We start from the raw sequence: 23,249 nt of genomic DNA on the forward strand, positions 1-23,249 counted from the left end.
AATTTACCGTGGCTTATTTATTTGTGAACAGCAGCATAATAAGACTGAAAAAATAAATTATGTAATAATTAAATCTTTCTGTACTTCAACAGTATTGACAAAGGACAATTTAAATAAGATAAACCACATGTTGATATATTTAAAATCATTACACCCAACAAGGCACGGCCTTTATTTAAATTACAAAAAGGGATCAGGTTAACAATACAAAAATATAAATGTTTTATCGTTCATCTAAGAACATAACCACAAGTTTTCCGTTTGAAATTTAACACTGACAAACATCTAGCAGGTAATCTTGTAGGTAGGTCAGGGACTCTTCCACATGGAGAGGTAAAGCTTGGCCGAGATCAGCCTTGGATCTGGAGAGGAAGGCCTCCACAGCTTCACAAATGGCAGGCTTGGATACTTTATCATCGGGCCTATAGACAAACATACCAACTCTGCCACTTTGTTCAGTCACTGAGCTGCAAAGATAGCCTGTGGACAGACAAAATAATGTAGTGGTAAACAATATGGCCTTGAGAAAGTCATAAATAATCTGAGCAGCTATGAATTAGGAAAAATGAGTCCACACAGGTTACTTGCGAAGAAAAAAGAATGATAAGAAAATGAAGAAAAATATATTTGACCAGATGATTTGGAGCCTTGTAAGCTAAGTAAGAACCGTAGCTTGACTTTTCCCCCCCTTATGTCGTAGGATAAAACCACATAAAACAACTCTTGTAAAATACCATATGGTATCACAGTATATAGTGCAAATTCACTGAAATCTAAGGTTTCTCACAGTCTATTTCTCAGCAGCTTTATCCAACTGGTAAAGATGTTGGTTTTAATTCTGATTAGATATCCTATCATATTAGATTTAAAAATTACTTTAAAAATTGCTGAATACCAAGGAGTAATGGTAAACAAACTTGTGTTTTCTACATATTCGTACCCAAAGCACTCGACACGGGTTCTCATTTATCCATTGCCACTAACAATCACACACACTCACCAATTGGGGAGCTGCTACGCAGCTGGCTAACACTCACCGGGAGCAACTAAGTTGGGGTTCAGTGTCTTGCTCAAGGACACTTCAACATGTGACTGGAAGAGCTGCGGATCAAACCAATAACCCTGGGATTCATGGACAATTGCTTTTCTATACATAGCTGCAAATACTGTTGAGCAGTGTAAGTGTATTTTTGGGGACATGCACACCATCATACAAAGTTTACTAAAGTCTCACCTTTCATTGCTTTGTTGTAGCTTAGCAGTAACATCCAAAGGAGATGGATCAACTCCTCCCACTTCTGCCACCTTTCACTGCCATCCTGAACAGTAAAGTCGAGGATCAGCTGCAATAAACATGCCTTGCTGTGGCTAACTGTGAAATATTTAGATTAAAAAAATATATGGAAAAGTGTCTCCTCATGAAGGTGTCCCTAATTCTTGGTTGAAAAATTAAAAAAGGACACATTCTATAAAATTAAATTGACATCGGACACATCTTTTTCTGATAATTGTATCTGTACATTATAAATCAGGTACATAAATACTACTGCATTTGTGGCGGACAAAGATTCGCCAGGAAAATAAATATAAAAAACAAGATGTGAAAAGTGTGATATTCACCATAGGGTCTGGTGCCAGAGTGCAGTTTTTTAGAAAGTGAAGAAGCAGACTGAGCGACATTGGCAAAGGGATTTTAAGTGGGCATGTATAGTCCAACAGATGTTCCAACAGCTTACATCTCAGCAGCTTGCTCTGCATGCTCTCCAGCAACAACATCCTGGGTGTCAGAAATAGATTATTCAAAGACAGCAGAAAAAAAAAATGGGAAAAAAGGCAGATTGTGCTTTTGGAATAATTACAATGTTTAGTATTTATTTATGAGATACTTAATATGCATATTTCTGTATATTTAAACAATATATGAAGACATAAATTTACATTTGAACAATGTAATAAAAGTGATGTGAATGAAATGATGAGTAGCTTGCAAGCCATTAATTTCAGAGTTTACTACAACAACTACAACAACAAACTGATTTCTCTTCAGCTGGCTAATAAGAGCTCCTGTTACTAGTCTGTAGGCTGAGCAGTGGCTCCATGCCTTAAATTAAATGTGTCTCTAGACATAATAGCAACTGTTCGTGTTTGAAAAAAAGAAACACAGATAGGTTAAAAAAAATGCTGTTGTATTTCCATTATCTTTTGTTGGTTTTATGTAATCAAATGTTTGTAAAAGCATCACAAATTCAAAAAAGAAAAGCAATTCATTCTTAAGCATATTTGAGCACAGAGTAATAGTCAAATCATAGCTGCATGTTAAACTTTATTTTGCCAATAACTGTCTAACAAATCTGTAGCATTCTACAGATCAGTTCTTCTAGAAATTGAAGTGTGGATGCTCCTGAACTAGTTGTCCATGCCCTCCATGTGTTAAATTAAGATTTGACTCCTCCTCTATAGGGAGAGTTTCAGTGAAAATTAAAACAAAAATGCCAAACCAAAAACAGCTTTCATTAGAAACTTGTCAGTCCATGCTTTTCTTGAGAAAGGAAGATTTTTCACTATGAAATATGGCCAAGAAATTATAGCTTTCTTTAAAAGTTTTATAATATACAGTCTCCAGTGACATGCTGCAACTGTATCCAATCAGGACAGAAGATGAAGTAAAAGGCCTAAGTGCACAGCTGCCCAAGAAGCCAAGTACTTAAGAGTGTCCTCCTTGAGAAAAAGATGGCTCACGGCCCCGGAATTGGCGATGTCATTGAATAAAACAAGTGGCAAACCTTTGTGTGCACAGACAACACTGTGTGGACACATAGGGGACTCAGGTCAACTGGCCGAATGGGCAGAGTTGCCAAGAAAAAAGAAACTCTAAAGTTGTCATATCAGAAAGAAAAGGCTGTACTGGGCCAAAGAAAGCAAAGTCTTGTCGACTGATGAGTCACAAGATGTTTGAGGTATTTAGATCCAAGTAAACAATGTATCAAAAGCTGAGGTCATGAAAAGATGATAGATGCACCGTCTACACCATAAGTGAAGCACTGAGGTGGAAACATGAGGATCAGTGGATGCTTTGGCCACAGGAGACTGGGCAATCTGCATCATGTGCAAGGCTTCCTCAAGCAGCATGGATTGAGGAAAACACTAGTGTTGTCATTTGAATATACCATTAATACTTGTTCAAATGAATTGTTATTTTTTGTTTGTTGTGTGATCCTATAATAATTTCACAGGCTTCCAAGGGAAAAAATAAGCATATCAATCTTCAACTCTGCTGTAGTGGTAGTTAAAAAACCTATGCAACTTGCTTTATCTCTACTCCTCACCTGTGTGCTCGCAAAGGCATATTGCTGATGAGCATATGGAAAAGCTCTTGGGACAGCTTGGCAGAGCTGAGGGCTGGAGAACGGTCCACCTCCAGGGCGTGAGATAGCATTCTCTGAAATATGCACACCATTCTACAGGAAAGAAAAATATTTATGAACTTAAATGTAGTAAGAATGGGTACATTAGAGGCCACTATGCCCTTCGATTTGTTGGGTAATCATACTAAGCAAGGCCGAATTTGCAAAGGACTAATTGCAGGACTAATTGCTTAAAAAAAAATAGGTATGTGTCAGCTTTGAATATTGTGTTCAGAGGTTTTACTGTTACTTTTCCAAGATTTTCACTCTGCCTCCTAGGTAGTATGAATCCCACCACCCTGGGTGTTTATGTTCTTTATGTTAGGTTTACTCGGTTCCAAGGTCTCAGAACATGCTTTACCCTTGTTAACTGTGTTAATGTCACAGACAATCACAAAGCACAGTGACTGATTATGACTATGAACAAAATTCAAAATAAATGTTAAAATGACAAACTTAATAACTAATCATTCAGAAACATACTGTTAACATGGTAGTGTGGAACGCAGAAGATGGGGTTTGGTTATCATGGACTCATTAGCATTTAAAGCACCAAAACTGCTCATTCTAAGGGAGGCTGATAGAGACTGGTTAAAGGAGACTGTGATGAATGATACTTGTGGATTTTTTACAGATATGTCACACAAGTCTACTTAAGACCCAAGGAAACTGATTTAATCAATACAACATGTCACCTGGTGTTTTAAATATAAAATATTATATATTATTATATATAACATTAACAAATGCAGATGTATATTTATGTATTGAAACAAAGTAGTTAAGATCAGCTCAACCTTTACAAACAGTGATCTTTGATCATTTCTTTATTAATTACAGTACATTTTACCATAAATATCACAATCTGTATCTTTTGAAATAAACAGTTTTCTTAGTGGAGTACTGATTTACTTCTCTACTCTAAGTAAAATATAAACAATGTGTACTTGAGTGAAAGAATCAAAGTGGTCCTAGTAATGGAGAACTTTTTAGCCCAATACCTTGAGTTTTACTTGATTGAGTTTGTATAATTCTAGCACCTCTGCACAGGAAAATCCTGACCCTTGTCCTCCCTGACATTTTTAAGACCACAAGGGTTCATGTTTTAGCTTAGTCCTTTAAATCCAAGGGTAAAATACTATGTTTATTTTTAAAAATAAATGTTTCTTTGTAATTTACCTGATCTGCTCATCTCTCTCTTTGGTTTCTTTACTCTCTCCACAATCTGTTGATTTCATAATGGATGCAAAAAGCCACTTAATGACGTCCCTGGAAGCAAACACAAAATCCAGTGCAAATTTAATGTAAAAATCAAAATAATTTTTTAAAACTTACTATCTGTACTAACTAACTTCAGGATCTGTTCAAGTTATCTCATTTTGGAACATCAAAGGATAGCACTAGGAAGTGTCTCAAATCTGGAAATGACAGGTTTACTACAACATTAGAGATCAGGGAGAGTATTTAAAATGTGAAGCTATAGTTGGGGAAGTCATATGGGGGAAACTATGTTATTTTATTTTTTTACACAGTTGCAAAAAGCCAAATAAAAGGTAGAGTAATTAATAAAAAGCTATATGTAGGAAGTATTGAGTAAACCTTCTCTAAAATATTTCTAACATTCTGTCTACTACACCAATATAAATGAGAACAATTCAACAGCAACACAACACTGGGACTAAAAATGGTATTTGCCTTGAAGCAAAGCTACCTTTGGTTTATTGAGGTATGCAATGTGCAAATAAACTGAAAATCATTGGTCCAAACTAGCCTCTTGGTTACTTAACTTACCTGACTTGATGGAACTGTTGATCACATGACAATGTTGCTTTAGCAATGGAGTTTTGCAGGGCAGAAATAGGACGTTTGGCCTGAAAGTCATCCTCCAATGTCTGGACAATATATTCCAGGAGCATGCGCACAACTTCACTTCGAAGTTTTTTTGGTTGGTCCTACGAAAATGGTCGCCAATAATATGCATTTAGGTTATTTTGTAGTTAAAATTTGTAGTTGTTTCCACAATTTGTTTCCAGAGATTGTGACATAAATAAAGTTCACAATTGACAATAATTATGCAACACTACCTCAATTACTTACATCCTCAAGAGATTATTTTTTAGACTTTTAGACTTATTTTTTAGTTGTTGGTTTATTAGGTGCACCTAGCTAAAACTAGTACAGTCAATACAATATAACAATCCTGCTATACAACATCCACTTCTCAAAGTAAGAGACAATTCAGCTTTTGTTCAAACAGCTTTAGAAAGGTGTGGATTCAACTGTACCATCATTTTGGAAGATCTAGTTTGCATTAGTTTTAGGTTGGTGTACCTAATAAAGTACCAAAATGACTGTTTTTTTGGATGCTTTTCTACCTTCAGTAGTACCTGATTGGCCATGACCGAAGACAACAACTCCCAGTGCCATGCAACTGTGGTTTTATCAGCCATGTGGTGTCTGCAAACAGAAAGCAGCTTTAAACTCTGAATTCAAAGATGGAGAAGGTATACTGTGAAGAACAGACTAATTTCAAAGGAAAGTGCTACCTATAATACTTTACGATTAACTCTTACTGTTACAGAGAATACAAAGTTGATGCCACACAGTGTTGAATAGTTTCTTGGCGTCATGTTTTGAGGATCCCTGACTTGAAAAGCATCACCACAGTAAGTCAGTAGAAAAGTGCTGCCTTACCTTTTCACCATCTCCATTAATTTAGATTACACAACTTTTTAGCTGAACAGATTAAAAATTATTAACATGGCGAGAAACACCTTCACATTTTCTATTTTTCTCTCACCTTTGTGTCCTCATCAGTAGATTAAAGGCCTGGACACAAAGGTGATGGGGACACTGTGGGTCAAGCAGAATACCGTGGAGTAAATGGGTAATGATATCTTTGGGGGGATAGTAACCAGGCTGTAGTAGGTCGGACAAAAGCTGCAAGGTGCCCTCTGTGTAGTTCTCGTCGATGGTACTGTAAACCAGACTCAAACTCTGTCGACACAGCACCTCTGGAACTCCAAAGCCCTCATCTTCTGTCCCAATCTGAAACAAAGACATGCTGCATATTCAGCCCTGCATATAATCACATGCAATGACTTCATAAGAACAGGTGAAAAATATGAATATAAAAATTGATAGAAATGTCTCTGACCAAGGCTTGAGGTGGACCAGACATCATTTTTCTGAGTGTAACTGGGCACACAAAATGCCTGTCTTCTGTACTTGCTGCCCTAAAGTTTATATCAAATCTGCTGTCTTCATTTACATCTTCTCCATCACTCTCCTCTGGCCAAGGGAAAGACACTGGACTGTCAATTCCAAGATCCCCTCTATATCCCCCAGATTCTTCATCTATGTTCTCTGTTCTGGACACGGACAAAGGAAGCTCAGTAGGGGTGCTGTTGTCACAAGAAGAGTTTTTTGAGGCTCCGTCAGCCTTTACCCCCTCCAACTGCATTTCAGATGTTGCGTTGACTTGGCTGTTATGATTAAGAGATAGAATATCTGGCATACAGGAGTTAGGTCCAATGGTAGAAGAGCTGGGAGATGAATACTCAGAGGGACTTCGTCTTAATTTTGCTTTGTCTAACCCCAGTTGTTCCAGATTTGAGCTGAGCTTTTCTCTTTGTATGGAACCCTGTCCTTTATCTTGGGATGAAGGTGATGTAGGAGGGGGGGGGAACACAGATGAACAAAAGTCATCTGTCTTACCTTCACAAGTCCTGTGTTCATTTAATGTTGGGATAGAGCCTTCTGGTTTAGGGCTGAGAGTTTCAGTTTGGGTTGGCTCTGTAGGTGCTGAGGAAATATTATCATGTAGCTGTGCATTTGCAACTACATTATTGTTCTTTTGTTGTTCTTCTCTGGTTGGTGGTTTATTCACCTTGTGAAAAGACTCATCCTGCAATTGCTCCATGTGAGGAGACTCATCCTGTAATTGCTCCATGTGAGGAGACTCATCCTGTAATTGCTCCTTGTGAGGAGACTCATCCTGTAATTGCTCCATGTGAGGAGACTCATCCTGTAATTGCTCCATGTGAGGACCACTTGAAGGAGTCAACCTTAGATTACTAATGCATTCCTGTGCTTCACTGTTATTGTCCAGCTGTCGAAAGCACAGGGACATTTTCTCACAGTCTTTGGTTAAATAGACAGAACACGTTGATGTTTCCAGCTTCTTATAATGAGTTTCAAGAAAAGGTAGCCGTCTTAGTTTTACAGTGGGTGTGTGACAACTGGTGTGTGCATTATTGCTCTGCTTACCACAGTCCTGCTGAGCAGCAGAAATAGTTGCATCTCCTGAAAAGCTTTTCTGTAGATCAAAATCTTGTTTGTTTGATGTTAGATTTTTACTTAAGCTTTCTTTTTTTATTTCACAGTCATCAGGTGGCAAAGTCTCCATCTCCTGATTGCTTTCATTTGCTAAATCAATCTCAGTCAAGTCTATCACTTCCAAAGCAGTGGAACTTTGTCTTTTGCGTATCTTCAGTGCTGGAAGTGTCCATCTAGGATCTGTGAGGTCAATATAACGCTAGAAAAGAAGAAAATAATCATACAAATATGATAATAAATGCTGTGGTTGCTTACAAAATTAACAGGCTATATTCTAATACTCTTTTTTTGAGAAAGCAAGAACATGGGAAACTAAAAACGTCATCATAAAGTTATTTCTCCTCACCCATTCAAGGAAAAATAATTATTCTGTCCATCTGGAAAAAAAATGCCAGTTTCAGTATCATCTTTTTAAACTACAAAGACCTTTATTTATTAAGGGTAGTTTGATTGCAGTAACACCATGATCACATTCATGTAATACACTTAGACCGGAAAGCTGCCCAGCACAACCAAAGTCTGACCTGTTAATAAATGTGAGATGTTCAGTTACCTTTATGGTACTTTTAAATGCAGCCATTTAAAAAAAATTAATGTCTTTGTACTTATGTTTTTTTGCCTTGACCAATACGTAGGCAGTCTATTATTTGACAGAATAAGCCCATTGAGACGAACCATCTTGTAGAAAGTAGGATGTTTTTATGATAGTACTCCTGATGTATATTTAGGGTTTAAAACACACAATTTTGCCATTAGAGCAGGACAACGTGACCTTATGTCGAATGTCTGAGAAGGTATAGTAGCTAACTGTACATAAATACAGGGTGTACTTATGTACAATATTGCAATGGATAATTTTGCAGTTTGATAAAACTTCCAAAGTTAACTTTACCAATGTTGTGACCACAACTGTTGTTCTGCAAGCCAAGTAACAAACTCTAGGAGCCCCCATTCAACCCCTGACACTGACGTCAGTCAGCAATTTACACATGTGCATCTCGGCCAGTCAGAGCACGTGACGGCCACTCCTCACTGAGCTGGAATGTAAATATTACAGTTTCTGTCACGTGTCTGCTTTTGGTTGGCAACGATGTATTAGGCTAATGATAAAATAGAAAATAACACACACACACACACAAAAACCCCACTTCGTTATACTAAGCAGCACGTAGCTCAATGCATAGACATTTACGAATAAACAGTCTATTCATTAGTTATGACACTGATCTAAGCTAAGGCTAACAGCTATGTTGAGTTAACGTTAACTAAACTTCTTACACAAACAGCTCAATGTTAGTCTTTAGCTAAATGTAATTCGAAAATTTGACGCCTTTAACTGTGAGGAGGCAAGTTTAATAACAAAATAAAGTAAAACTGTTTTAGGTTTACAGGCCTGCAGAGAGCACTGGTAGTCGCACGGTCCCTGTGCTACTTTCCAGTTAAGTCCGTTTTTTGCGGTTTTACACGGGTTGGTAGCTACAGCGACATCTTGGGGTCATTTGCAAAAGCTCGTATTTACAGTTACACCAGAGCGGGGTCGTTAGCTTACCGCTGGGACGTTGGCGTTCACGACGTTGACGTCAACCCGCACGTCAATGAGAGGTAGCGGGTCAGATTTGGTCATAACTTTGTTGTAGAAGCCGACGACTTCCACATCAGAGTCGTCTGAGCTGACACTGATCACATCGGCCATTTCTCAGCGCTCACTGATTAAACATCACACGAGACAGAAATTCACAATCAAACCAGACGCATGATAGTCGCCACAGTCCTAAAGAAAGCAAAGCAAACATTAATGTGCAAAACCCCACAGAGTTGAGTTTAAAACACAAGGTGACGGGAGACAACCTTGGGACTTGAGGCATTTCCTTAAGATCTCTTGATGCTGCCGGTGATTCTGAGTTTGTTTTAACCTTCATAGAGCACGAAACATCGCGAGGAAAGCTTCAGACTAATCCAACGTAACGCCCGAAAACGATAACTTTCACCCGGTGACATGACGTCCATATACTGGCTGGTTCCGCTGTATAGCTGCATTAATATACCTAGCACACACAAAATTTGATGCTTCCTACTTTTCCTTGTCATTTTTCTTCTGCAGTATAGCGGCTGCACAGTTGCCAATATCTCCACCTGGTGTTATGGAGTGTGAAGTCGCCATATTAGTTGCAGTTGTCCACGGACAGTGTATGTATTATAGGTAGATTCTATACATTATTACATATAAATATCGCGTGGATTGGGAGGGGGAAATTAATTTTTTTTTATCAGGCCTGTTTCTTTTACATATTTAATGAGGTAATAATTTGACTATATACTCACCAAAAAATCTATTATGAAGTTATACTTTGCGGTCTTTTTAATGTGGTTTGCCTCTTTTGTGTAGTGTATTGTTGAGTCATGTGTGCCCTAACCGTAGGCTGGTAATAACTGTTTCTTCTTCTCAGTTTTTGCCAAAAGTTTTTCCATTAAAAACATGCTGTTCAATATGTTATTTTCTGTCCTCAGATTTGCTAATGTGATAATTTCCTCTAATAAAGCATAATGGGTTGTTCAAGAGAAACAGCAAGGATAGGCTACAGTCTATGCAGAAAATATAAATAAACAAGCATATTTTCATAGCAATATTGGCTATCAATCATTTAATAATACATCTAATATATTGAAATTAAATATTTTCAGCAAAAAAATCCATCAGATTAACAAAGATAGGCTATAGACTAGTAGCCTAATTCCAGTTTTGGTCTCTTTTATACAAGACATTTTGACATGTCACAACAGGAAAAGCTAATGTTACTAATGCAATAGATTTTTTGATGGCTGATAGCTGTTTCAGTTTCTCAGATGTCATTAATCTTATTAGAACACATGCTTTACTATGACTAGATAAGTACAACAGTCAATCAGGTACAATAATAGCTACAGATTAAACATAAAAAAAGATTTTCTTATACTTAGTCTTTTCAGAATAATGTTTAGAAGTATTAATGTTTTTTCGACAATTCAGTAACAACAATTAAATTTTAAGTTTAAATCGGTTAGTTTACCAGAAAAGTTTAGTTACCTCTAATGTAAACATAACCATGTAAAAAAAAAAAAAAAAAAAAAAAAAAACAATAAAAAAAATCAAACCTCCCAACCAAAACTCTATTACTTTTGTAACTTTTGTGTAGTCTCAGCTGTCACCACTGGAGTGCACTCTCGTTTTTTTAAAAGATTGCAAAATTTTACAAACATGTCCATATACACATCACAGTTTGTAGCAATCACAGATCAGTGTGTTTTTCATAATTACCCTAATAGCAAACTGCAAGTTATTTAATAGAAATATAGTTTTTTTGGCATAGTAAACTTCTGGTAACACACTCATAGTGCTTGTTACACGCATGCATGTTTCTCTGTGAAATGTACATTTTTATACTTAATTTGCATTTAAGTGAATGAGTTATTAACATCGGCTGTTACACCCTGTAAGGAGTTTCAAAGAAGATGAGACATTCTAATCAGACCTACACAACCTCCTGACACCTATTGAGTTAGATGAATACTTTATCAGGGTGGTTATGGAGAGATATATTTATTACGTGTATAAGTAGCAGAGGCTACTTATAAGTCAACGCACATTTCTTTTTTACCTCGGAAACGATCCTTATCTTTTGTACTCTGAGTGTCATTATGCTATCATTTCTAGGGCAGACATTTTGCTTCAGTTTAAAAATAAATTATAAGTAGCTAATGATCATATAGGTAATATGAGAGTAGTTGAAAACAAATCATTATTGTTTATGCTGCTGGATTCAGTTCATTAATTCAGTGAAGACAAATATTGCCATGAGTTTCAAACCAAATTCAGCTAAAAAAGGAAGTGCAACTTCAATTAGACAGAAAGGGAGAACTATGGCGATGTTTAAAAACCCAGACAAACTTCCAAATACTCTCCTGGCCATACATGGACACAGATTAGGGGTGAAATACTTTATCAGAAATAGAGCATGCTGTTTCCTGCTTTCAAAAGTGAACAAAAGCAACTTGATTTGGAAACAAGTGACGTCGAATATGAGGCCTTCTGGCTTTAGATAGAAACATTTTAGGAGATCTGTGAATAGCATTGGATTGAAAATAGAAACCTATACAAGTCTTTCTTTTATAACACGGCATAATAAGAGTTTGACCATCTTAACATTGTGATACTGCCTGCTGTTTTTTATTCTACCTGTGTAAGTATTACAAATCATATGCCCAATAAATGTACAGCCACCTTTGGTAAATAAAAACCAAATGTAAAAGTGAGAGTTTGTGCAGTGTAGTGCATTGACAATCTTTGTCTCCAATTTGTGGCTTTTGCATGGATTAAACAAACAATGCAAACAGTGTGTCTAAGCTAGGCTAAGTGTTTTGTAATTGATATGAATGTGTATCTTTTCATTTACCTTTCAGCAGAAAGCAAAGAAGCAATTTCCCCAAATTGTTGAACTACTGCTCGAAATGTTTCGAATGGTCTCATACAACATTTTAGAGGGATTTTTACAAGCTGATACTTAGGGTTATTTTTTGTTTCCTGTATTATCTCTTACATTACCTCTTACTGCAGCTCGCCTTCAGTTTGTTGAGTGCAATGCACATACTGTATGTTGGGACCACAGGCTGTCTTCATCAGATGGCTGCCACAGCACGTTCCTCAGTTTTAAATACAGAATATAACAGCCTTCCTCATATTATAGGGATAACAAAATAATTGTAATGTTGCAATAAAATGTTGCAATAAAAGCATCATTACACAATAAAATGTATTTTCAAGAGGTTTTAAAAAACATTTTTATCTTAAAGTTACAGGCATCATATAGAATAGAGGCAGCAAATATATTCAGTTTGTGCCTGATGTATGCTTACTTTATTTTACAGAAGAATGCTAAAAATGTGACAATTCAAAGTCTGAAGGTATTGCCAGAACACATAGAGAATAATATTCAACAACATGGCTAAGTGGAAAATTAAGATGAAATGCAATAGAAGCACTGGTTAAGTAGCCTCAGATAGCAGATAAAGTTGTCAGAGAGGAGGACAGGGTAAAACAGCTCACTGTGAACTATAGAGACAACTGTGTTTGTCTCTTGCTGTTCTAAATCAGACAGTCTAGGTTGGCTTTGTCACCAACAGTTGAGTGAGCCAAAACTTTCCCCTGCAGTAAGTCAGGGGTCACATCTGTTGTCTTATCACATTTAGCACAGAGTCTAGAAAAAAGACAGTTGTAATTGTTTGCAATATGCAATCAACATCAGTCAAACCCAAAGACAGACTGCTTGGCAAATCTGGTATTCGCACCAAGAAAAAGCTAGGCTATAAATAATAACCAACTTAGCAAAGTGAGCAATAATGCGGGAAAGAGTTTGCCTGTGTGGTAGACAAGTCATAATACATGAGTGGTATACTGATATTCAGAAGTAAGAATAAATATCTGAATATGACTATTTAGCTAGCGCTCCCATGATACTCTAAGTTAGGCCATTCCCCTTCACCCAGCCCTCTCTCTCTCCCTGCTCTGCTACCACACTCTGCTACACTTCACCACACGCTGCTCAGGATTGGGTTTATTAATTGTTATAAAATAACAATCAATTAGAAAGCTGCAAAACATACAAGTCAAGCAAAAATCATACAAATTCTCCCACTGATAGAAGGAATAGCCTCACCTGGACTTTGTTTGACATACTTTGTTATTCTGTTTCAATTGATACCTTTCAGCCAATCAGGAAGGATTATTGACAAAACAGCACAACCATATGATGAAAATTCTTATTTATTTGTCTGTCATACAGTCATTTCTTCATCTAAAGCACAAATATATTTAGGATGCAAAAACCTGCATGAGTTGAAAATAATCATACTGCGCGCATTTGCCTTCCAGGATCCACATAGGTTCTGGGCTTTTATGTAGCATTGCTTTTCTGTGGTCTTGTGTGATTAGAGAGAAAGGGACATAAGCACTCAAGCAACAGAATAATTCAATTCAACTCAACTTTATTTATATAGCACCAATTAACAACAAAGTCATCTTAAGGCGCTTTACGTAATAAAGTCAAGACTATACAGATATGTAAAGAAAACCCAGCAAATACCCCCATGAACAAGCAACAGTTGAAAGAAAAAATTCCTTTAATGTAAAAAACCTCCGGCAGAACCAGGCTCATCTGCCTTGACCGGTGACGTTGAGTGAAAAGTGGAGAGAGAAAAGAAAAGAGCAACAAGAAGCAACAACAAAACACTGGGCAGGTCGGTGGGACCAGTAGCTAGATATAAAATCTAGGAGTAACAAATGCATGGACTAGTTTTTTAGCATGACTTTGAGACAGGATGCTCCTAATTTTGGCAATGTTCCGTAGGTGGAAGAAGGCTGTTCTGGAGATTTATTTTATATGTGCTTACCGGTAAAGGACAAATCCTGGCCCAAATACTATGAATTCAGTTTTGTCTGAGTTTAGAACAGCTCGGAAAGGGAGAGGGCTGAACATCCCAGAAAGGCTTGCCAGATGGTCAGGGCTAGGCGAGTCCTGTCTCGTGGAAATAGGATGTAACAATGGGAGAGTGAGAGAGTGGCAAGCAGAGGAAGATAGAAAGGTGAAGTGAAAAAAAAGCTTACAGAACCAACTGTTTCCAAAAGAACTTGAAAGAGACGGCAATAGAAAGAGATCTGAAAAAGTTAGACAGGGATGGATAACGGAAGGACACTGTCTGAGAATTCCTGCCAAACCTCCCTTTTCACATCACACTATCAAATTCAGGAGCCTGCCAGTCACCTGCTTTTTTCCCTTGTGGCTGTGCAGCAGCACATTATCCCTAACAAGGTTGATTTGGCAGGCAGAGCATGCCAGGTCCAAAGACAGAAGAGACTGATGGTGTACCACAGCCCTATGACTCATTCTGCAATCTGTGACCCTAAAGGCAATTATGCCTCAACAGGACAGCTAAATACTGTAGTCAAAAAGTAGTGGATGCTAAACTAGCTGGGAATGAGGCCAAAGTCAAATTCAAAATTAATGCTCAAATGAGCACTTGGCCTGGCGGCAGGATGCAGAGGGATACCTTGAATACTAACAGTGCACTATCAAGAGCCAGGAATTGTACACACCAGGGTCAAAAAAGAGGAAAAATTGTGGAGGCTAAGAGCTAACAAGAATTTCGAGTTTAATTACTTCATTTCCATGGCTGACACTTGGGGACAGGCAACACGAGCATGATAGCCAAATATGAATTCAACTAACGTGGTGAGATTAGACAACCATCTCTTTATCAGAATCACAAGCCATGCAAACAGCCCAGTGAGTCTGCAGAAGCGCTAAATCTAACCAAGAAATGTATTTGTCTAGGCATCAGTCTAACCGAGGCACAGATTCAGGACCATGTATTTCAAACAACACTTGAAGCTTTTACAGATATGTTTCATATGTGCTTCAAAATGTAAGCTTCTGCAGAAATCTCACATGTTCAGGCATTGATAAGTTTAACTTGTCTCGATTTAAAAAGGAAGAAAAAAAAATTATATATATTTGAATATGCATTCAACATGAATTAAATTTCTTTTGTTTAGAAATATACTTGTTAATTAGTGCTAAAATTGTGTTGGGGGTTACAATGAAGGTACCTTTTAAAAGAAAACAATATTGAATTTAAAATTTCACTTATGTACTGTAAACTGCCAACAAATGTTCAAAGTTGTAAAATCTGGAAAATATAATAATTATTTTTGTTTGAAAAAGCAAAGATCTGTTACCTGTGAACTTAGCATGAAACAAAAACCGCACAAAGTGACGGGAAAGGAAAAGGACACAAGCAGTTGTGAGGAAAGTACTTAAATCAACTTTAACAAAAGTATCATTACTGTAAAAAAAATACTGTACAGCAACAGGAAACTTTACTTAAGAAAAGTAGGAAGAACATTGCATTAAAAACATAGTAATGTACTAATTTTGCCTTTTTCAGAACGACATATATTACCGAACAATATTTTTTGAGCCAATAATGTGTAATTATCACTAGCATGCAATGCCAGTTCAGTTAATTCATAACAAGACACGATCATTTCTTGGTTGATATTTTGTATTACTGTTCTGTAATAACGGCATAGCAGTAACAAATTTCACCATGTTTTCTCATGATACTATCTTGAAATCTTAGTGCAAATACACCTTAGCTGAGCATTAATGACCCAGGTTCTTTCCTTAGTCTGTTATAACCCATGCTAAATAGTTTATTACAATGACAAAATTACAGTGGGATCTAAGTCATGGCTCCACTTCTTCACTGGTTCCAAAATAAGGCCATTAAGTGGATTTTAAAGTTTTGTGTGTAAAGGATTAAACAACAAAGGGAACCGACCCCGCAGTTAAAGAAATGGCCTTTATACTGACTTGTTGCCGTTTATTTCTTATCCATTTTTCTTCATTTTAAAATGTAGCCAGCACTCGACAAGGCATTTAACCAAATAAAACACTCTGAACACGAGCCCATTTTAACCAGCCACAAATGTGTTCTTTCCTTTAAAATGAGATGGATGATCTAATTCACTAAAGAGTCTCTGGGGGAAGCCTCTTCGCTTGGTCTTGGAAGTGAATTTTAAAAGCACCTCCTACTGAATGTGTACAGAGCCATTATGGCTCTTCATCAAAAATGAAGCCCTTTACATTTATTTCCACATGGAAAAGCAGCTGATGAAAGAAGCTGATTAATTCCTTATATACAAAGACATTTCAGTTATCTGCAGTAATTATGAAACTTGAAATGGTTTGAACTGATTAGGAAAAATCAAGTGATTTATATATAATTAAAGATATGTTAATTGGTCTTTGAGCCTCAACAACTTTTCTGATTAAAAGCCCAACCCAACATTTCAGTGATTATGTCTACTGGTTACTGACATGTGAAACCTTAAAGGATTAACGCAGTCATACTCTCACATTCCAGTGTGGCTGTCCAAATCTGGAAAAACCAGAGGGAAATCTTTGTTGTCTGGGATACAACAAAGGTCAGCAGTCATGTATTTATCCACCTGCCAAGCCTACTGACAGCAATGGCCACAATGGAAGGAGGTGGGAGATGTGGAAAGACGTGAGATATCTGAATAAAGAACATATGAATCATAGTGTGGCTGCGACACACATACACTGAGTCCTCTCCCACTCTCTTTTACGATATCTCACACACATACACACATCAACAGTAGCCAAGGATCCTGTGTAACACACACACATACACATAGTTATGCATATACAGTGTTTAAGCGATCAAGCAAGGTCATGGCTGAATCTATGCAGGCAGAATTCTCTGAAGAAAATGTTTACTACGACAAATCACCTGCTACCTGAGATTTTCACACACCACCTCGAGCCATTTCTTCCTGGAATGTTACGTAACGCAGCAGTGGATTCTGCTCACATCCAGCCTAAACTGCATCCTTAGAAGAAAACAGGAAGCTTACAGGATGGAGGCAGCAAGGGAAACACAGCCACCAGACACTTCTGTATATGGCTATCCACCTGAGGATTGTTTCTTTCTATATATATGTATGGCCAGTGAAAAGTGTTATCAGGATTATCATATGTCAGCATACAATATTTTTCCCATGCCTCTACACAGTTGTTAATCACAACTGACAAGGCATCAGCTAAGAAAGTCAGAAAAAGTGTAAGCTTATAATAAGGATAGTTACTTGGCAGTAAAATGGTGTTCAGTGACTGTGTTAATAATGACTTTTAAGCTAATGAACAATTGCTAGGAGCAGTTATTCTCACTAAAATGTTACCTTCTGGCAGTAACAGAAATTGTCAAATTGCAGCGCATAACCTAAATATTAATAAGCTGACACAATTAAACTCATTTTTTACAACTTCAGATTACGCAGCTTCGGAAAGCTACTAATAATTCCAAATGTGTTAATAAATGAAATTGGCTTCTATATGGCCATTGGGGTTATTTTTGTCACAAACTTGTCAAACATCATCACGTGTGATGACTGCGTCATAACAGGACACTGGATTCAAAGTGACCGGATGCTGGGTATTGCTGTATTACCGTGAACTGAAAGTGTGGAGCACTGAATAGAACAAGTGCAATTACTTTTCATATTATGTTGTCCTGAGATATCAAAATAATCTATAATATATATATATATATATATATATATATATATATATATATATATATATATATATATATATATATATATATATATATATATATATAGTTTCTCTTTTTCTTTAAATACAAAGCATATTGAATAGACTGTGTATGGATTTAACAGTGAGTTGAAAGAACAACACCTGCAAGCAGAATCAAATCTGAAGTGCTGCATAATTTCTGTTTTGGCTGTGATTAAAGTTATAGGCGCACAAAGCTGGACAGTGAAGAATAATCCTAACTTAAACAGCTGCTTAGCCTTTTTGGTTTTTGGCTTCTTTGATTTGAAACAAACCTATAAATGTGCTAATGGGCCTTTAATGCCTAGAAAAGCTGTCAGGTGAATAGCAAAAATAAAGAAGAAATGGGTGTAAGTGCATCTTTTCAGTTGGTTTAATTTCATGTCGTTTCTTGAATCTGCTTTATGCTGTGATACATTATAAACAGTGCGTTTGTGTTGGTGAATGCTGATTACTGATGTCAGGGTTTTTTTTTTCTGGCTTGTAATGCAGCTGGTTTACCGTTAAGAGGATGTCTACACATCACTGATACATTGTGACAGTCACCTTTTAGATGATGTTGACTGTTTTTTAAATGTTCACCATGGGGAGTGGGATAAAACAGAATGAGAGAAAGGACCAGGAAAGAGAGGCAAAAAAAGACAGACAGCCAGAATCCTCCTCCTCTTCCTCCTCCAAATTGAGTAACTCCTTTTGTGTGTCACCTCACTGTAGCAATGAGAGGATCTTGTAACTGAGTGTCCACATAGCTCACTCTCAAGGATGAACACAAATGCACACACATACACCAACATGTTGGCATCCTTTTAGCCATTTTGCAAATCCCACACTGACAGGATTGCAGCAGATGCTATTTACTTTATAAATATATATTTTTTGAAAATCCCAAATTAGTCAAGCGTGTCTGTTAGTGAGAACTTCAGTCTGCTCCAGCATTTATATTTCATAGTTACCTCTGACCAGCCATGTGTGCTCATCTTTTTTTGTACCACTCCTGACTGTTAAATATCCTACATCCATATGACTGGCTGCCTCACACCGCTGCATAAATATATAACTAAACGTCCAGCTTCAAGCATCTCAGCAACAGGACCTGTGGTCACCCCTCATCTGTGCCGGCAAGCAAACATTGGTTCCGCCAACTAGGGTTTCCTCTGTTCTTGGTTTATATTGTGTATTGTAAGGTTAACTGGATTAAGAGGTATACGTATAGGTGTACTGATGATGTCATTAGTGACATCATTTGGCTAGGACGTTTGCCTTTATAGTTTGCCTTTTAAGTTTGTTGTCCAGTTGTCAAGGAAATAATGCATAACAATAGTTTTATTACAAGAGAGTGCAGATAAGTTCTGAAAAAGAGCAGAGGTGGGCTACAGGAGAGACGGTAACTGGAGTACAGGAACTGACTACAAGGTGGTGTGGACCGCAACAAGGTAGAAGTGAAAGGTTCAGTGTGCAGCTGTGGAGGCAGACAGTTTCTTATCGGGTTCTGTGGATTCGGCCATACTTTGAGAAACGTGTTTGATGAAACTGATTACTGTTCGTAAACTTGTATGTACAATTAGTCCGTTATGGGCAAAGTTGAGAAACGAATACAATAAATGTTCAATGTTCGTCATACAACGATCTCCGGAGTGACCTCATTGTTGGTACGAGTAAGATCGCATCCACAATCACGTCCAGGCCTCCATCGGAAAAGTGTACCTTTCAAACCCAAGTGCAGTTCAGTCAATCACTGGTGCTTTAAAGTCTTTTTAAACGGCTAATAAAGTTAAAAGAAATTACCTGCTGTGCTGTTTTACCTCCACTTTCAGTGACTTTTATTGGCCATAAAGGTCCCTGTCAGTTCTGCCAGTGCTAAAAAACAAACAAGAAAATTATAATTTTAAATTAATACCAAAGGAAAACAACTCTAGTAGACTGGATGTGTATTTTCTTTAGTGGAGCTCTGATGGTGTGCATGTGATATGAGAACCGAGGGTTTCCCTTAAGAATCCGGAGATCTAAACAAAGAAGGCTCTCTCTCTGTATAGGCAGGCTTACTCGTGTCCGTTGGTCCAAACAGTATCTACTCGAGAGATCGTCTTATGACAAACACTAAACGTTTAATAAGTTCCACGTTCCAATTGAAAACGTTTCTAAAAAATAATTCCACAGAACAAATTTCACGCTCAACGTTCCACTATAGCCCACTTGTGGTATCAATAGATGTAACAAAATGGTTTTCCTGACAACTGACTAGGCATACTTCAAAGGCTTATACATACTCTTCTTAATTGACCTAACCTTTGAAGACACAGCGACCACAGACATAAAAAACAGAACGAACACAGAGAAAACTCCCGCTGGCTCATGCACTCTCTCTCCTTTAATTTTAGAGATGGGCTGGTCCTCGGAGTGATGTCACCTCGTTCCCGTGTGGGCATTCATCACTACCAGCGGTGTGCATCTCAGTCCATGCCTCCAGTGAGCAATACTGTTCATCAAGGCACAGGAGCAGCAGTGCGCACGGTGATGCGCAATCAGAGGACTTACTTTAATTGCCCTGGATGGTGAACTTTGTTGTTCTCACATTCATAAAATATTCGGAATTGGGTGTGCGTGTCGGATCTATTTGGAGGACTTTAAAGGAAGGGTTTGCTATGTGACGAGGTACCTTTGTGCAGGCACTGCATCTCATGTGGGTTGCACTCTGTACTGAGCTGGTGCGTTACGCGCAACGTTTCCCAGTGCCTTTGGCTGCTCAGCGCACCAAACCTCAGCTGTTTGTGAAAAGCAAAGGGTTCAAAACAACAAACATGGAAAGGAAGGACAAGCTGGTGCAAGAATGAATTTAACTCAGGCAAACTTCTCGTTGGAAAACACCACGGGCGCATCGTTTTCTTTGCCACACACGGAGACAAGCGCTGCGCTCATCATTCTGTTGGTCACTGTGATCATTTTAGTCACCATTGTCGGTAATGTGTTGGTGATTGTTGCGGTGTTGACCAGCCGCGCTCTCCGTGCACCTCAGAACCTTTTCTTGGTGTCACTGGCATCAGCGGACATTCTGGTGGCCACACTAGTTATCCCCTTCTCCCTTGCCAACGAGGTCATGGGCTACTGGTACTTTGGAAGTATTTGGTGCGCCTACTATCTGGCTCTAGATGTGTTGTTCTGCACATCATCCATCGTGCACCTGTGCGCCATCAGCCTGGACCGCTACTGGTCAATCACAAAGCCAGTCAGCTACAACTTGAAGCGGACCCCTAAGCTCATCAGGACCATGATTGCTGTAGTGTGGATAATATCTGCTATCATCTCTTTCCCACCACTTATTATGACCAAACACAAGGAGCGGGAATGTCTGTTGAACGATGAGACCTGGTACATCCTCTCATCCTGCACCGTGTCTTTCTTCGCTCCGGGTCTCATCATGATTCTGGTTTACTGTAGGATCTATAAAGTGGCCAAGCAGCGCTCCTCCACCGTGTTCGTGGCCAAGAACGGCCTGGAGAGGCAGCCGTCTGAGTTAGAGACCAGTTTCGGGAAGGACCGATTCGAGCTGGAAAGCCTTAGTAGCCAAAGCTCAGGCGTCCAGCAGCACAGGCAAGGGGAACTGGATGACATCGACCTGGAGGAGAGCTGCTGCCAGTTGGATACCAAACATCGCAATAATCGCTTCAGCAAGCGGAGGAAGGTGGAGGGAGCGGACGGCTGTCCACCGCAGAAATGCCGTGTCTCCTGGGCTTCATCCCGGACGTCACAGCTCTACCCGGAGCAGAGTAACTCAGTCGGGCGACAACAAATGACAAAGACAAAAGTGGCCCAGATGAGGGAGAAACGTTTCACCTTCGTCCTGGCGGTAGTGATAGGGTTGTTTGTGCTTTGCTGGTTCCCCTTTTTCTTTACATACAGTTTACACGCTATCTGTAGAGACAGCTGCTACATCCCTAGTGCACTTTTCGATCTTTTCTTTTGGATTGGCTACTGCAACAGTTCTTTGAACCCCATAATATACACTATTTTTAACAAGGACTTCAGAAAAGCCTTCAAGAAAATCATATGCAGAACCTCTAAGCACTGAGGGGGTTTCGGTGACAAATTTTGTTTTGGTTCTTCTTACTCACCAGCGCCAGGAAAATAGTATGAACTTAAAAATCGCTCTTCTTGGCTGACTGTTTCCTTTCCCCAAATAATTTTACTGTAACTATTATAATATTGAAAAAGTCCAGTGTTGTGTATGCATTTGAATATCTATAAATAAAATCTAAAGTGGAGCAAAACAAATACGAACATATTAGTCTGTCACTGCAAAAATCTGACGTTAGCATCGCACATGTTTATTATTTAATCCCTGAATATATTTATTCCACTTGAGATGTGCAAATGCTTAATTTATAGGTCAGTGTATAACAAGTCTTGCAAACCTGCACCTCTGAATAAGAGATCCCCCTTTTTCAGCCAGCAGGAGAGGCTGAAATTTATGTCGTAGATGGTTTTCAGTGCTGTACTGGTGCTAGCACTAGTTCACATTGAGTGTTTTGTGTCGAGATGAATAGAATACTTATCTCTACCATCTATAAGATATGGGCATGGGGGTAAGCAGACCAGAGTGTTGCCTCTGGGGGGAAAGGAATTAAAATCCTTTGTAAAATATACCACAGGCGGTTTAGATATTTTCATATCTTGCTGCAGTTAAAGAGCAAAGCTGTCAGCTATTTCATATCAGTGAACCCCTTAAACTTAAGCATGTGCCTAATCTCACACCCACACCACACCATCACAGCACCTCACACCGGAGCAAATGATCAAGTTTAGACCCGTGTGTTTTACTTCAATAGCTCAGGATTTTTTAAGTAAAAATAACCAGGAGAGATTTAACAGTACTGCAACCAGATTTCAGTAGGTCATAAGACAGAAATCTGGGTTATATTGTCCCAAAAAAGCATTTTTCCTTGTGCTTCAAGGAACAGTTTAGAAGTTTCTGGCATGATAATAAAAAGAAACTCAAGGAGATGTGACTGAGTGTGACAATCTTGATCATGCTAGAAGCTCTGTGAATTAAAAAGAACCCTTCGATTTTAAAAATAGCATCTGTGGACAGTTATTGCAGTTAGTGCTGAACTTCCATCCAACATCAAATCTCCTTGGTTCAATAAGATATTTTAATATCTACAAGCCCTGCCTCAAGGCTGTAATCCTTTGCCTTGTAAAACTGTATTAGCACACACAAAAGAAAAAAAAAAGAAATATGATTTTATGGATTCTCTGACACTAGTTAGAAATGATTCTTGGCATGAAGATTTCATCATGCTATAAGGAATAAAAATTGCAA

At 38.2% G+C, this 23,249-nt stretch overlaps 2 protein-coding genes across 6 annotated transcripts; one reads left to right on the plus strand and one right to left on the minus strand.

The window, feature by feature from the left end:
• Positions 1 to 138: 138 nt before the first annotated feature.
• Positions 139 to 9,830, minus strand: simc1 (SUMO interacting motifs containing 1). 5 transcript variants are annotated; one of them, XM_067517957.1, is made up of 11 exons: positions 9,591 to 9,830; positions 9,292 to 9,448; positions 6,562 to 7,941; positions 6,205 to 6,452; positions 5,780 to 5,861; positions 5,196 to 5,356; positions 4,584 to 4,673; positions 3,327 to 3,458; positions 1,621 to 1,777; positions 1,235 to 1,319; positions 139 to 480 (listed from the first exon to the last, which is right to left on the minus strand). In XM_067517957.1, the coding sequence occupies exons 2-11, from the start codon at positions 9,433 to 9,435 to the stop codon at positions 269 to 271; spliced, it is 2,691 nt and encodes an 896-aa protein (XP_067374058.1). In that variant the 5' UTR covers positions 9,436 to 9,448; positions 9,591 to 9,830; the 3' UTR covers positions 139 to 268. The 5 variants fall into 5 exon arrangements, with proteins under 5 accessions (XP_067374058.1, XP_067374059.1, XP_067374056.1 ...); XM_067517958.1 differs by having other exon boundaries at positions 5,792 to 5,861; positions 9,292 to 9,513; XM_067517955.1 differs by having other exon boundaries at positions 9,292 to 9,513.
• Positions 9,831 to 20,332: 10,502 nt separating this feature from the next.
• adra2db (adrenergic, alpha-2D-, receptor b) lies at positions 20,333 to 22,278 on the plus strand. Its single transcript, XM_067519551.1, has one exon. It carries the CDS (start codon positions 20,760 to 20,762, stop codon positions 21,996 to 21,998), a length of 1,239 nt encoding a protein of 412 aa, XP_067375652.1. The 5' UTR covers positions 20,333 to 20,759; the 3' UTR covers positions 21,999 to 22,278.
• The last annotated feature ends 971 nt before the right edge of the window (positions 22,279 to 23,249 follow it).

This window comes from Channa argus, chromosome 10, assembly GCF_033026475.1.
Source record: "Channa argus isolate prfri chromosome 10, Channa argus male v1.0, whole genome shotgun sequence".
In the NCBI taxonomy this organism is placed as follows: domain Eukaryota; kingdom Metazoa; phylum Chordata; class Actinopteri; order Anabantiformes; family Channidae; genus Channa; species Channa argus.

Bases quoted from the DNA above. Each gene is read 5' to 3' on its own strand.
- adra2db (XM_067519551.1), top strand. From the start codon at position 20,760: ATGAATTTAACTCAGGCAAACTTCTCGTTGGAAAACACCACGGGCGCA.
- simc1 (XM_067517957.1), bottom strand. From the start codon at position 9,435: ATGGCCGATGTGATCAGTGTCAGCTCAGACGACTCTGATGTGGAAGTC. The intron at 6,453-6,561 runs GTCAGAGACATT...TCTTTGTTTCAG, and splicing joins CTGGTCCACCTCAAGCCTTG to ATTGGGACAGAAGATGAGGG. The intron at 5,357-5,779 runs GTAGAAAAGCAT...CCATTTTCGTAG, and splicing joins CCAATCAGGTACTACTGAAG to GACCAACCAAAAAAACTTCG.